This window comes from Leptopilina boulardi, unplaced genomic scaffold (assembly GCF_019393585.1).
Source record: "Leptopilina boulardi isolate dan_hultmark-lab unplaced genomic scaffold, ZJU_Lbou_2.1 LbouV2_248, whole genome shotgun sequence".
Lineage (NCBI taxonomy): Eukaryota > Metazoa > Arthropoda > Insecta > Hymenoptera > Figitidae > Leptopilina > Leptopilina boulardi.
In genome coordinates this window covers 979,818-997,166 of record NW_026137805.1, presented here as the reverse complement: position 1 = coordinate 997,166, position 17,349 = coordinate 979,818, and the positions used below count along the sequence as shown (strand labels likewise).

At 30.2% G+C, this 17,349-nt stretch overlaps 1 protein-coding gene across 5 annotated transcripts in view; it reads right to left on the bottom strand.

Moving 5' to 3' along the window:
- Window positions 1–17,349, bottom strand: part of LOC127280490 (uncharacterized) — a 147,030-nt gene that overhangs the window by 65,579 nt on the left and 64,102 nt on the right. For all 5 annotated transcript variants that reach the window (XM_051303508.1, XM_051303509.1, XM_051303505.1 and 2 more), the window contains one exon: window positions 14,003–14,724. In XM_051303508.1, coding sequence (XP_051159465.1) covers window positions 14,003–14,724 — 722 coding nt within the window. The remainder of the gene's footprint in view (window positions 1–14,002; window positions 14,725–17,349) is intronic.

The window sequence follows — 17,349 nt, the reverse complement described above, 5'->3', positions numbered from 1 at the left end:
TCAATATTGAAATTATTCCCCAAAATATTAAATTTTATTATTATGAATATAAAAATTGAATTTTTATTTCTATATGAAAGAAATAAAAAATTAGATTCGATGATAGAATTTCTTTTCTTTTTTTTTGTAGGAGGAACGTATAGTTTGCTTGTGGAGAGATAAACGAATCTTTGTACTGATCAAAAAGATAAGGGGCATTTAAAGATTTATATAATTGTTCGACCTTTCCGTTTATCTCGAAACTGTTCATTTATATTCCGTCTTATAGCGAATAAGACATTTCCTTATCGGCTTTCAAAAGTTTCTAACATCAAGATTTCTTCCATCAATGAACATATAAGATTTGCCAAGTGTATCAATCAATTACTACAACCTTGCAAAACAATTACCAAGACCTGAATATATACACAAAATAAATATTATATACATAATATAATATATTATAAAATAAATAAGGGAAGAAGCATCAAGATTTTTGCATTTGGGAAATTTGTCCTCATTCGACTTTTTTAAAAAATGGTCGAAAATTTTTTTGCCCAACAATATCACAATATAATTATAATGACAGCGCACTTCTTTATCAAGAAAATTTCTCTTTTCTTTTAAATTCCCATCAGTAATCATCTCGCATCATTTTCTTTCAAGAGTTACAGGAAAAACAGAAAGCTGTTAATATCCGGAACAATGCATTCCCTCGAGCAATGTTGCCAATCGAATAAAATATACCCTACAGCATAATGTATAGCCGCATATGATACTATATTGAAGCAATATGAATCGAGAATATATAGTCTAGCTTTCTCGTACAATCTGGTCCCTTTTCAATTGTCTGATGACGTTCATACGCCTACCCAATTCGCAATATACCCACACTAATGGTATGAATATATATATTCAGACTGAGTGTGGGTAGCAAAGATGTATTTATATATACATATAAAAGCAAGATGTATATTTCACTCTCTTGTATATAGAGTTGGTGCACGCGATCTGATGGTTTCTAGAGTTCTCTCTGCGTGTACGTGTGACTTGGTACGAAGCAAGTCTAAGTATGGCCCAAGCCCCCAAGTGGCGACTTTCAAGTTTGTAGAAGCAGCAACCGTCGCGACCCGCGGTAAGCAAACGACCTTCCGTGGAATCTGGACAACCTGTCTGCACCGCCTGCTTCGAGACCAGGTCTGCACTTGTTCCTCAGGTCTCCCTCTCTATGTCTCTCATTTTCTCGTTTTATCTGTCCTTCTCTCTCTCTCTTTCTATATATCTCGTTTACTCTCAAGCTGACCTAGCCGGATTCGCCTGTTCTGTTTCTCTCTTTCTCACTCTTGGTAGCAACAGAGTGGTTGCAAGGCGCCACTTGTTGTTGATGTTGTTGTTGTTGTGACAACCCCGTTGGTTGAGGTTATCCTCGGAGGCGTTACCGTTACAGACCAGTCTCTCTCTCTCTCTCCTTCTCTCTTTTACATCGGAAACCAGCTTCCTCGTCAAGAAATCCTCCTGGACCGGAAAGACCTCAGACACACACACAATCCTTATCCGATCGAGGGATTTGGCTACCAGTTTTACTTCTTGGTAAAACCTCCATGTGTGAGTGTGTGTGTCTAAGTCATTCCTCTCTGGTCCAGTTTCTGGAATGCCGAAAAGCGAGAGCCAAGTTTGTTGACCTTGTTGAGGAAAAGAAGCATGGATCAGCTGATTTTTGTCAGGTGACCTTGAAACACGAATTTCAGGTTCTTGTTTCCGTATAGTAGTAGGAGTAGTAGTAGTAGTATTCGATTCAAGGTTTGTAAAAAAATTCTTTGTGAAATTCTATTGAAAAATCCATTTTTTTCCACTAATGTAATATTTTTCGTCTTAATTTACAGGTCCTGTCAAATTTTGCTACTGTACGAGTTTCGAAGAAGTATCAAAACCTAGAAGATGGAGAATTTGTGAAGATATTTTTTTTCTAATTTGGGAAAAATTGCTAACTTAATGAGTTCGGAAAAAGTGTTTTTTGAAAACCAGAAAAGACAATTTTAGTATATAAAAAAATACTCACGAGGATTTAAAATTTCTCAAGGAGTGGAAGAAAAAAAAGGTTCTTTGAAAACCAGAAAAGACAATTTTAAGAGATTCCGAGGATTCAAAATTTCCCCGGAGGTGGGAAAAAAAATGGTTTTTTTGAAAACCAGAAAAGACAATTAGTTTTAAGCTCGCATGTTTGGGGTGGGAAAAAATGGTTTTTTTGAAAACCAGAAAAGACAATTTGTTTTAAGTTTGCATGTTTAGTTGTTGCATGTCTAGTTTTATTTTATCCAATTGAGAGTATTCATAAAACAATATTATTACCAGCATGTATATTAAATTAAAAGCATGTTAAATATCTAAATCAAATATATCGTTACAATAATTCAATATAGATTTCTATATTTATTCACCTATATTTACGTAGGTGAGTCGATTATAATCTTTCGATCTAAAATAATTTCCTTATAGTAGTATTATTTCTTGCATTTCTTATATATAAATAAATATATATATATTGGTCGCGATAATAGTGCGCTGATATTTCATTAATTCTTTATACCCTCCTCTCTCCTGGTCCGCTGCGATAGGAACACTTTTTTTTAACTTCTTTTTCTCATTAGATCTACTATTTTATTAACATTTGATTTAGAAATGGATTTAATTACATTGGCGAGGTCGTTTGGCGCGTTTATTAAATCGAATCTACTAATTCTTAAACGCCAAAGACCAATCTGTGCACACGATATAAACGCACCGTTATTGGGGTTTATATATATAGAGAGGGGAAATAAATTAGACTAGATAGTATAGTATAGTTGGCGAACTAAGCGAGGTGGCAGCGATAATTATCCCCTAAGATAAGACACGATTACACAACAGCCGTTATCAACAATTTACACGACATTTCCCGTTATGATAATTATCCATATCTATTCAATGGCGAGCAAGTAATCCATTTCGTGTGTGCTCTACCAAATCCTTTTTCTTTTCTTTCTTTCCTTTTTTTTTTAGTTTGTTCATGGAATTTGCTACCCTGCTTCCGGTATATCGCGCGAAAGGTCGTTTTAAACAAGTTTCTTACTTAATTTGTCATTAAAACTTATATTTATATATTTCATTTTTTTTTTCTTTCAACACTTTTTCAAATTGTTCTTAATGTTGTTTGTTCTTTAACAGTCTTTACACTTGTAATTACAATATTTACCATATGTATTATAATATATATTAATTATATCGAAAACAGAGGTTATTAAATTTTCCTCTGTCAATACTGAATTTTACCCTGTATATCATTATAATCCAAAATGTAGAGGGGAATAAATTAAAATGCATTTTTAAATATTATTATTAACCTTATGGTATATATGTGAATTGAAAAAAAAAATAAAAGATTCTTTTATGAGACTTTTTTTTGTTATAGCGTTGCAATGGTCGAGAAAAGAATATCATAAAGGTAGAGGATATAATCATATGAGATGAGAGAAAGAGAGAAAGATTCAAACGCGCATCTGATGATGATGCAGCAATTCAGGCGCGAGATTTAAAGCCGAAATCTTAAACAATTACGACGGACATCATTTCTATTTTAGGGCTTCAGTGAATCATGCAAGTTATATGTCGCCTTATGTTTTCGAATCGCGCGTTGACTAACGTTTATTGCCAAGCACTCTTGGATCGTTCTCAGATTCCAAAGACTTTTCTGCATTTTTTTTTCACACCGCCAATAACTTTGGATTCTTCCAACTTGTAGAAATTGACAATTTTTTTTCTCTCTCTCTCGCTCTCTCTCTATAATTCCTTTTTCATTCTGACAAGAAAAAATAAATTTTTAATAAAAAAAAAGAAAGAAAAAGATGAAAGAATACTTTTCTAACGGTTTAAATTATTCTTATTGGCTATTTTCAATTAAAAAATGTACTATAACTTGCGACTAATACTAATATTGTTATGCTAGTACGGTACCCATTTAACTAGAATAGTACTAAAATACCAGTACAATAGTACTAAAAAGGTACTACGAGACTACTACAAGAGTACTACAAGAGTACTATAAGACTACTATAAGAGTACTACAAGAGTACAATACAGTACTACAAGAGTACTACATAAGTACTACATGAGTACTATAAGAGTACTACAAGAGTACTACAAGAGTACTACAAATGTACTAGTAAGTTACTACAAAAGTACTACCATAGTACTGAGAAAACACTACCATTCTACTACAGTACTACTACTACTACTGTACTACTAAATACTATAATAGTACTTAAAAGTACTATAGTAGTTGTATACTGAAGTAATATTGTACTAGTATTGTAGAACTCCTATAGTACTGTTTAAGTACTATTATAGTCATTTTGTAGTACTATTGTAGTACTATTGTAGTAGTATTATAGTACTATTGTAGTACTATTGTAGTACTATTGTAGTACTATTGTAGTACTATTGTAGTACTATTGTAGTACTATTGTAGTACTATTGTAGTACTATTGTAGTACTATTGTAGTACTATTGTAGTACTATTGTAGTACTAGTGTAAAACTATTGTAGTACTAGTGTAGTACTATTGTAGTACTAGTTTAGTAATATTGTAGTACTAGTGTAGTAATATTGTAGTACTAGTGTAGTACTATTGTAGTACTATTGTAGTACTATTGTAGTACTATTGTAGTACTAGTGAAGTACTATTGTAGTACTAGTGTAGTATTATTGCAGTTCTATTATAGTACTATTGTAGTACTATTGTAGTACTATTGTAGTACTATTGTAGTACTATTGTAGTACTATTGTAGTACTAGTGAAGTACTATTGTAGTACATTTGTAATACTCTTGTAGTACTTTTGGAGTACCTTTGTAGTACCTTTGTAGTATCTTTGTAGTACCTTTGTAGTACTTTTGTAGTACTTTGTTAGTTGTGAATTTTTGACTCGGATTTTATGGCAAAATTTGGGAATAAAGTTAAATTTTCAACGAGAAATTCTGTTAATACAAGAAGCAAGAAAATCTTCATCGACAGTATACATATACACATTGACTAGTTATGTATTTGTTGATCTTGATCAACTTGTTAATTTTCAGGACAGAAAGACAAGTCTGATTGCATTTTACCCTGTGATTGCAAACATATATTCAAAAGAGTGTTCTCGTAGTGCATTTAAAAAGGGGTGTTATTACTCGCGTAAAGTTGGTGTGTATTACCAACGAGAAATGAAGTTTTGAATAAGTATATAATATATATATATATATACATGTATAAAACTTGGTTTTCGGTTATAATATAAAGAGTGTCCTCGATCGCGTTTATCGATAAAGTACAAGTGCATATATAAAAGTCTGTACTATAATTATTATTGAAACGCGCGTGTGTGATCAATATCAAAAATGTTGGTATATATACGAATTAATGCGCGGTTACTGCTGATCGTCAAGGTATAATCGATCTTAAATCCTCTTTGGATTCGCAACCAGAAAAAATATATTTATATATTGCAAAAAGGAAATGACCTATTTGTATCATTCAACGACCAGGAAATTGTATAATTAACTTCAATTAATCACACTCTACAATTTATATATATATATACGTATTTTTAATATTTTTATAATTAATAATTTTTGCATCCAACATATATATGAATATAATATTTACATATTTCTAAGGCAATAATTTAATAACCCCACAAGTTGCAAAAGAATTTGTTTTTACATATTTTCAAGTTGTGCTCATAACAATTGAAATATAAGTAGAAGGAATAAAGAAATTATACAATTGAAGAAAATTAAAACGTTCTTATTTTTTTTTTCAAAGAAGAAGAAGAAGAAGAAATTACTGTTAAAAATAAAATGCATTGTATATATGTAAGAATGTTATTAAGAAAAATGAATATGCAAATTCAGGCAAAAACTAATTTTTTTTTTCTGATAAAAAATTACCATTAGATGTTGAAGAATATCGTAAAATTTAAACACCTTTACTGTTATGGGAACATTTTGAATTGTTACAAAGCACGATTTTCGGTGAGTTGTTGAAATGTTTTTTTTTTTGTAAAAAAAGAAAAACAATAAATGTTTTAAGTGTTATATTTGAACATTATTGTTGCGTGATTTTTTTTTTTTTTTTGAAAAAACGCACCTTGATGATGGTAGTCGGAAATGTTTTTATTTACCTGCGGGTTATACAATTATTGTTAATCGTATGTAAACTAAAAGAGGGGCGCGTTCGAGATGATCGGGTAGCATATTCGCGCGCACTGTATAATACGTATATATTTTCGTTGTCCCGCTCTTTGCTACTTTTTTTTTGTCTGTCTGTCTGTCCGCCTGCTTCTCTCTCTCTTTCTCTCAAACACCGCAGCAAAGAGAGGCTTATAATTTTCTCTATCGTGTGTGTGTGTGTGTATATATGGAACGAAAAGAGAGATATTCCGTGTTTGAAGGATATATACACTTCTCTTTTTTTTTCTTTTTTAACACTATAACCGATATATAACTATGCCTTCATTCAAAGACTCTCTTTTTCTCAATAATAATGAATACGTTTCCGATTGCATGTGTATTGCATATATATATATATATATATATATTCATTGCGCTCAGGAATTTCTTTGACTTTAATTACACTTCTATTAAGATTTTTTTTAATAATATTCACATTGATGATGAAAAGATATTTTTTTTTTATCTTTTAATTGATATTCTCATTTTTTTTTTATCAATGACAAATGGGTTTTTTATGGCAAAAAATAAGAGTTTTGGTTAGAAATATTGAGATTATTATAGTTATAGTAGGATTTACTGTTACTATACTAATTCTACTACCCAACCCTGCTTGAAGTTTAAATAACGACATGTGAACTAAGTCTACACTATCATTTATTACGGTTGGTTTCCATTGTCCCCACTCGCCATTTGTCATAATTCTCGGTCAACTACCGCACCCTGCTCTAGGGAAAATTTAGTAACTATAGTAACTTTTAATTTTAATAATTCACTAAATTTTCACTAGAGCAGGGTGCGATACTTGCCTAAAATTATGACAAATGGCATCTTTCCTGATTTTGTAAAAATATTATTTTAAAATTGTATTCTTAAAAAAAATTGTCAAAATAAAATATCGAACAGTTTTTTTTTTGTAAAATAAATCGTCAACGTAATTTTTATTTTAAAAAATGATGACTAAGGAGCAACTGAAAAAAAGGTAATAGAGTAGCTAAAAGAAAAACCATTCATTGTTTTTTTTTTTTGGAGGTTATGTCAGGTGATAAATCGTAATGAATGTAAATTGCGCAGATAAGTAGAGACATAAATTATCGGGATAATATACAATGTAATGAACCATTTAAATTACCGTATTAGTATAATTTACGTGCCCAACCCTGTAACTTTCGATTTAAATAAAGACATGTGGATTAGGCTTAAATGTATTTAAGCGGTTTTCCCTCACATCATTTGTATACCAAAGGGCAATTTTTTTTTCAGGAATGGTTTTAGAAAAAACTAAACTATTGATATTTCTTTTCGTAATTTTAACGACGACCCACAACACTCTGTGAGTATTTTTGTAAAAGCTTAATTTTACTCGTAAATACAATTGATTAAACTTCAGTTCAAAAAAAACTAAGCATATCCAATGTGAAAAAATATGATCAGTAAACATAACCTCTAAAAATACTCAATTGAAAAAAATCAGAATAGAATATAGAATTGATGAGAAGATAAAAAAAGTGTTATAGGTTGGAGAAAAGACGAAAACTGCGAGTGAGAGAGAAAAAGAGTAGGAAAAAAAAACCGAAAGGGTGGGATGTAAAGAAGGTAGAAAAGGGGGTAAAGGCGACAGAGGAGATTTGATATCAAAGAAAGAGAGGGAAAGAGACGCATCGAAGTGACGAGATCCAAGGAGGCTCGCGGTGAGAATTAAAAGGAGACGGACTTAAGGTCCAACGTTTTCTCTCCGCTGGACCACAGCGGCCATTTTGTATTGCCTGATTGCCATACATGTACCATTACACACACATACCCTCTTTCTATCTCACAATATTATAGCAATAAAATTATAAATCAGTTTAAAATTCGAAAAACAATTTTCAAAAACTGTTTCTAACAGTGAATAAAATTATCCATATAAAGATTTTTTTTTTCCCTCTCTGACTCAAGTGAATATTTATTAGATGACGTAAATTCTATGAATGTAATGGGATTTCTCTTTTTGGGTGCGCGCGTATTTGTCATTGAAAAATGGTGCAATTGAAAAATAATGATTGTGCGCGCACACACGGGATAATAAAAAGTGTCTCGTGTTCGTTTGGCTGGAAATGTGGAATGTGAAGCCCCTGGAGTTTTGTGTCTGCGTTCCCCCCCTACCCCACCCTTTCCTTTCTCGTGTTGACGGCAGACCATCGTCGGTGCGGTCATCTCGCGTCGGAGTTGAGAATCTCCAAGAGCAAAGTCACCTCGTTCATTTCTTTGGCACACGGTGTTGTTACCTTTGATGATGATGCCCCTCGAGTATATTTTTCGCAAGACATATAGTGTATATATATATGTGTATGTATAAGTGTGTGTACGTATCAAAGTTGTGCGCACTTGAAGTTCTTGCGCCGAAATTATACACCGCTCAAGAGAAGAGGAATCACGAAAAGGGCCCAGACTTGTGCAATACAATCACGAATTCCCCCCTCATTGAAGAAGAAAGAGAGTCGTATGTTATTAAGAAACTTGTACCAACTTTTTAATACCAAGGTCATAATTATAGGATTGGCACAGTTTGACTTTTTTTTCCCGCCAATTTATAAATTTTCCAAATGTGCGGTTCTTTTTCCTCTTATTTTTAATTCTATAGTTTTAAAATTTAATTCATACTTTCAATTATAATTGTGAATTCGTTTTTTGAAATGAATTCATACAATTAAGTTAAAGTATGAATTAAGAATTATAAAAAATACGCTTTTTAAAATGAAAAAATGAATTTAAAAAAATAAAGTTGAAAGAAAAATGTGAAAATTGGATTTTAGATGTATTCGAATCTCTTTTAATTTAAGTGAGATTAATATATATACAAACTAGTGGGTTATCTATATATATATTTGGGAACCTTGAGAGCTCACTGGACCGCCTCATCATATATCTACTGAGTGTTAAAACTAATTTTCGAAAAAAAAGGGAAATTTGGTTTGTATCAGTTTTTTAAGCACCTACACTATTTTCAATTTGTATTTTATTATCTTCAATTGAATCTCTTTGCCATGGAATCGTTTCAACGAGATGACAATCAATTACTATCAAAATATCCATGGAATTTGAGAGGTGATATTTTCTGACCACCCAGTAGAATTAAACATATATATATGTATATACAATTCTGTATCGGTGGTCGGCAAAGTGAAAGGGAAGGCGAATTTTCGAAGATCGCACTTCTTGCTTATAGCAGTTTCTTCCTTTCTCCCAACAGACATATATATATATATATATATATATACTCGTATATATATATATTTTTTTTTTTTCGAAGGCGACATTGCTGAAATGGCATTTTTTTTGGGCAAAATAAAAAAAATTATATTATCTCCGAATCAAGACTCTTTTTATGCGTAAGTAATTTCATCGACGATCGATTAAAATTAATCATTTCTTTCTTATTTTTCAAAATTTTCATTTTAACGAAATTTTTATTTCGAAGGATTCATTCAACAACCAGAGGCGGATTCAAACGAAATGGCACCCGAGTCAAATATGGACGTTTATGAATTTTTTTTTTTGTATAAAATTGTTTTTTGAAAACCAGAAAAGACAACTAGATTTAAGTATGGAGGAAATTAATTTCCGCGAGGACTCAACATTTCTCGGGGGGTGGGAGAAAAAAAAGTGGTTTTTTGAAAATCAGAAAAGACAATTTGATTTAAGTATATATATAGAGAGAGAAAAGATTGGTTACCATTTTTGAGGTGACCATTTTTAGTTAGTAAACTAAGCTGCTAATTTATTAGTTAGGATTACTATTTTTATTGGTTGGCGCATAACTGTTTTATTGGTCTAACTAATTAGTTTATTGGAATAACTATTTAATTAGTTATCTTACAAACTAAATGCTGACTAACTAAATGGTAACAGTAACATATATAAATTAGCAAAAAATACTCTTACTAACGAAATGATAATCGCAACCAATCGTTTTTCTCAGTGTAGAAATTAAGTTCCGCGAGGATTCAAAATTTCTCGGGGGTGAGAGAAAAAAAAGTGGTTTTTTGAAAACCAGAAAAGACAATTCGATTTAAGTATATATTGAATAAAAAAAATGAAAATTGAAATATATAGAAATTCGTAAATATTCAATACACTTCTAATAGTTTCCATATGTAAAGGATGATAATAGTGATTCATGTGAAGATACACGAACACACATTTATCCCAACAGTTACATGTAATGGAGACATACGGAGTGTACATATGTTTAACATAAATAATACAAATATAAATTCGTATCTGTATATGTAACCATATACATCGATGGATATATCTACTCACATGGATGGTATGGATGCTCATATATATATATATATATATATATATATTTATTAAGAATTTCTGTGTGTGTATTTATGTATAACATATGCAGTTGTTTTCGAGGCTTCAAGGTCCTGGTGTGCATATATTATAGCGGATTAATTGCCGTTGATTTTTATTTATTGCAAAGAGCAAGGTGGCGCGCTGAGTAGTTAATGGTTATTGGTTTGCAATATTTATATAGATATATATATATAAGTACATTTATATGTGTATGTATATGAGGCAAAATTCCTGAAATGTCCGAACAAAAAATTAAAAGTTCTCGAATTTAATCCATACTTTTCTAAAATGTTGTTATTGTTGGTGAAAGTCTAAAAATCAATTATTATTGAATTTAATAAAATAATTTTTGAATTACAACGTTTTTAATTTTTGACTTTTGAAAAAAAATTTTTTTTTCAATGTACAATATTTATAAGTAGAATGCATAAAAGTTAACATATATATAATGATTTTTAAAGCTTTTTTGACGAGCTACACGCTCTTAATAAAAATTTTTTTTTTTAAATAACATTTGACCTTGAAATTCAAGGTCAAAATGTTAATTTACGTTTATCTCAAAATCGGATTTTTTAAAATTATTTTTAACTATCTCAATGGAAAGCTTGACTAATTTCCTATAAAATATGTAATTTTCAGAGTGGGACCTTTTAAAGTTTTTGAGATATTAATTAATTAATTAATTAATGTTTATAACAAATGAAATATTTTACAAACGAATAAAGTTACCGTAATTCTGAAGTTAGTAATTGAAAGTTAACGTAATTCCGCATCCAACGAGCCCTATATGAAGTATTTTGGATAAGTAAATTGTTAATAAACAATTAGTTAACATTGCAATTGTTTATTAACAATCTACTTATCCAAAATACTTCATATAGGGCTCGTTGGATGCGGAATTAGCTTAACTTTCAATTGGTTAGTTTAGATTTATGATAACTTTATTTGTTTGTAAGATATTTCATTTTTTATTGTTATTTAACTAAAATTGAACAAAAATACTTCATATAGGGCTTTTGGATGCTTGTTGTTAGTAAAAAATAAAATATTTTACAAACAAATAAAGTTATGGTAATTCTGAACTTACCAATTGAAAGTTAAGCTAATTCCGCATCCAACGAGCCCTATATGAAGTATTTTGGATAAGTAGATTGTTAATAAACAATTGCAATGTTAACTAATTGTTTATTAACAATTTACTTATCCAAAATACTTCATATAGGGCTCGTTGGATGCGGAATTACGTTAACTTTCAATTACTAACTTCAGAATTACGGTAACTTTATTCGTTTGTAAAATATTTCATTTGTTATAAACATTAATTAATTAATTAATTAATATCTCAAAAACTTTAAAAGGTCCCACTCTGAAAATTACATATTTTATAGGAAATTAGTCAAGCTTTCCATTGAGATAGTTAAAAATAATTTTAAAAAATCCGATTTTGAGATAAACGTAAATTAACATTTTGACCTTGAATTTCAAGGTCAAATGTTATTTAAAAAAAAAAATTTTTATTAAGAGCGTGTAGCTCGTCAAAAAAGCTTTAAAAATCATTATATATATGTTAACTTTTATGCATTCTACTTATAAATATTGTACATTGAAAAAAAAATTTTTTTTCAAAAGTCAAAAATTAAAAACGTTGTAATTCAAAAATTATTTTATTAAATTCAATAATAATTGATTTTTAGACTTTCACCAACAATAACAACATTTTAGAAAAGTATGGATTAAATTCGAGAACTTTTAATTTTTTGTTCGGACATTTCAGGAATTTTGCCTCATATATATCGTGGTAAGTTGGTTATAGTATGAATGCAGCGCAATAATAAATTCTATCGTGCAACGTGACTTACTCCGCGCGCCGCTCTCGCTATTACACGCACCCTGAACACGCCTTACATATTTGTGTTAGTGTAATAATTGTTAATCGTTTCATGAAGATATTGAACACACAGATAAAAAAAATTTCTTCGAGCGGTCCATTCGAAATTACAAACACCATACTATTCTTAAACTATATATATATGTTCAACAATTATTAACGATCTTGTCTTATCGATTTTTTTCGAAATATCTCGAGGAAACAATTTTCCCTTTTTTATGCTACGAAATTTAGAAAAAAAAGAAAATATTCATCATCGTTATGATAAGAAAGAGAAATTCAAAATAACGGTATGAAAATTGGGTTGGGTTCTGTAGTATATATTTTATTTTGCTGTTTGAAAACTTTTTGGGTAGGAGAAAAAAAATGTTTTTTGAAAATCAGAAAAGAAAATTTGATTTATATAAAAATTAAGTTTCACTAGGATTTAAAATTTCTCTTGGATATTGGAAGAAAAAGGGTTTCTTTGAAAACCAGAAAAGACAATTTGATTTAAGTATTTAAAAAATCATTCTTACTTAGACTTCTATTAATATAGAAATTAAGTTTCACTAGGATTCAAAATTTCTCTTGGATATTGGAAGAAAAAGGGTTTCTTTGAAAACCAGAAAAGACAATTTGATTTATATATAAAAATTAAGTTTCACTAGGATTTAAAATGTCTCTTCGATATTAGAAGAAAAAGGGTTTCTTTGAAAACCAGAAAAGACAATTCGATTTATATAAGAATTAAGTTTCACTAGGATTTAAAATTTCTCTTTGATATTTGGAAGAAAAAGGGTTTCTTTGAAAACCAGAAAAGACAATTTGATTTAAGTATTCAAAAAATCATTCTTACTTAGATTTCTATTAATGTAGAAATAAGTTTTAGGATTCAAAATTTCTCCGGGGGATGAAAGAAAAAAAAATGATTTTTTGAAAACCAGAAAAGACATTTATGATTTATACAAAAAATCGTAAGTTTCCTGTAACTATTTTGATATTATTTTTTAACAAGAAGACAACAAAGTGTGTGTTACTTCTGTGCCAATGACCCTTTATCCATTATCCTGTTTCTCAATCATCGTCATTATATATATATATCCCTACCTGGTTTTCTCGGCGGAAATTTTTTTTCTCTCTTCATATATATATATATATATATATATATATATATATATATATATATATATAGCGATATCGAGGTCGATTAGTATAGGTATAAGTCAAGTGCGTGTCGGCAAAGGTCACAAAGTGGAAAATGGGAGAAGAGAAATGTCAAGAATCGCGCATGAATGGGGAGAGAAAGAGGGGGTCGATTTCTTGTTTAAGTGTTGTATGAGTGGCTTAACCGAGCGAAACGACGGCAAACGACGACGATGATGATAATAACCGGCGGGCTTTTACGCGAGGTATGTCAAAGACCCAGCCCCTCTGGCGTTAAAACAATTTAACGATCTTCCCGTAAGATACAATGAGAGAGATTAAGGTAAAAAAAAAAAAGTAAATTATCTTGTACACCATCGAAAATACTAAATTTTTGACTTGATTTTAGGACTTACCCAGCTCGAAGTGAAGCGGCAGTGAGTGTCAATTGTTGTGCAGCGGCAGCGCTTGCAGTTGGATCGGCGGCGACAAGTTCAGAGAGTACCAAAACAGTGGTTGTTGTTGTGCCAGCTGTACAATTGGAGACATTATTTGAAACTGATGAAACACCTCTTGGTAAGTCGTCATCGTGTTGTTGTAATTGCAATTGTGGATAATGTAAATGTAGTGTTGATGTTGTTCTTGGTGTGACACAATTGACGGGAACCAATCCCTGACCTCTGGATGGTGGTGGTGATGGAGATGGTGGCGATGGTGGTGGTGGTGGATATTCAACAACTTGAACTCTATCAGCCTCATTCTCATAGATAATCTCCTTGTCGTGTGTGTACATAATTGTTTTTTGACCGTCATTATAGATGAGATCAATCATTTTGTGTTCGCCAACTGATAAATTTGAATTGGTGCCTGTTGACTCGGGTGTTACACGATCGTCCTGATCGTCAGGACCACGTGAATGATCGTCGTCTTGATGAATGTGCTGGGAATGATGATGATGATGGTGATGATGATGTCGTGGATGATGATGATGATGATGATGATATTTTAAATGAAGTGGATGTCCAGGTGGTTCGTGAAGGTCGAGAACGTTCACTGGTTGCATTGTCGTGAGCAACGTATGTTCACTGTCATTTTGATTTGGATTGCTCAATGATGAAGCCGGAGAGACTGGAACCTCCTATTTTTTAAGAACATACAAAAAAAGGTATTTATTAAAATTAGTATAAATTTTAAAAGAAGGGTTTTTTTTTGAAAACCAGAAAAGACAATTTTATCTATTAAAAAAAATTTCTCTGAGTGTTAAAAAAAAAGTTTTTCTTTGAAAACTAGAAAAGACATTGATTCCCCCTTCTTAAAATAGTTTGAATATATAATTAAATGAAAGTCATATAATGCAAATAATAATAAATTGATAATCCCAGCCTTGAAATCGTATTTTATTAATAGTAATAATAATCTGAGACATTAAAAGAATGATGTTTTGCCTCGCATGATAAATTCATTAGCATTGCTGGAGGTACTTAAAAAAAAAGTTAAAGATCAATATAAAAAGTCGCTTACTCTTTTATCAAAAGACTTTCTATATAGACCATAAATTAAAAAATTATTTTCATTTAACAAACATATAAAATTGCGAGAGGAAAAAAAAATTATTTTCGCAACGACATTAAAAAAAAATGACAAGATATTTATTATTGACAAGTGTGGTGGGCAAAAATCATTGAAATCTACGATTTCGAGTGAAACCGAATATAATATATAAATATGACATGATAACGATGAGTCATATAAATTTTTCCAAAGTATCAAAATTTTAATATCTCATTAGTTGTGCGACTTCTGCTAAAAATATGTATACATATATTCGAAAAGATTATTATTATTTTCATAAATTTAAAATAAAATTACAGAAGGTATATATGTAATAAAATTCCCACATGTTTTAAGTCGTGCATTTAATAATAAAAAGTGGAATGTTTTTTTTTAATGATTCTTTCGTTATCAAATATTATAAATACCATGAAAGTTTATTCTTAAATAATATATTATTAATTTTATCAGTTGTCAGCATAAGTGTATTAAAAATTGATACTTATTTTTTTGGCAATTTATTTTTTTCGAGAAATTTTTTATCGAATAAAAAATTTGAAAAAAGATTCTTTATTTTTAATGTTAAATTTAGTATACGGATTCATTAGTAAAAGAAGAAGCTAGACACAAAAAAACAGTCATTTTGCAATCACAGAGTTAATTAGCGATGAATGTCAGTGAGAGACAAAGTATATTGTTATAACTATGGACCCAACCCAGCGTACCAGACAAGAGAGTTCGAATGGTGTCCGTTCACAAGTAACTAACTAACAACTTAAACGTTTCTCATTCTTGTGGTGCGGGTAATCTACTGCGTCTATACAATTCGTAATGGATGAAAAAAGAAGAAGAAGAAAAAAAAAGCAAACAAGTAGCACAGTCAATATCCGTTAATTTTTTTTTTATTTTCATTTAATGTGGTTTTGTGTGTCTGCAAAATATTGTGGTAAACAATGTTATATAATGAATTTTTCCCGCTTTGCAAGAGGTTATGTTGACCTTCAGGTTTTTTTAAATTTAAAATATTTAAAAATTTATATAACAAAATTTTGAGGTTATGTTAGAATTAGAGACAAATTTTGAGGTTGTGTTTGGATTAGGCATAAATTTTGAGGTTATATTCGGATTAGACACAAATTTTGAGGTTATGTATATATACATTTAGTTTTCTGCAACTAAAATAATAATTTCTAAAATCTTCTCATTCATACAATGTTGATTTCACTGTTGAGTGTTTTGTGTGGGCGATTCTTTATATACAAAATGTCTACGCAACAAAGCTTTGTGGAATAAACCCTTGAGTGCAGACATATATGAGAATTACAATATCTCATGAATTGCTTTGCGAATAGTATTTTAATATCTTAAAGAGTGTATTTCAAGAAGCAAAAATAATTGTAAAAGGAATAATAAGATATATGAACTTAATATATATATTTCTAAATATCGCAGACACAAACACACCTAAAGAAATCCATGAGTGTATTAAAAAAGAGGCTCCCATTAAGATGGGAGTATGGAGTGTACTTTGCGATGGGGCGAAGGGGGACGATGACGGAGGAAGGAAGGGCCTTGAGGTCCAGACTACGCGCCCCCGGATTCCGATGCTCCTTCATTTTATCCATCCTGTTTATCACGGTAAATAATACCTCGCAAAATATTCTTATACTTTATTTTAATTCATATCAAAAAGTAATTTTTTCTTTAGAAATTTTGGAAAACATTTTTATTACGTTATCTACTATTGTAACATAACCTTAAAATACTCTACGATTATTATTATCATTATTTTATTATTATTATAATTACGTTACTGATAATTATTTATTTTGTTAATATTATTTTTGCTAATCAATATGTTACATTATTTTTATACAGGAAAAAGAACTAAATGTTAATCAAACCCAGGGTTGGGTTAGTATATGCATCGACTACATCACCTTCTAATTTTAAGGTACTTCTACACCTAGTGAAAAAATGTATTTATATTTTTCACAGCTAAATAAATTATTTATTTGATTTAAATAAACTATTAAATTTTTTTGATTTTATTTGCACCAAATTTTGTTATAGAAAAAAAGTTTTTCTTTGAAAACTAGAAAAGACAATTTAAATTAACAAAAAATGGAGATTAAAAATTTCTCTTGAATGTTGGAAGAAAAAGGTTTTCTTTGAAAACTAGAAAAGACAATTTGATTTAAGTATATAGAAA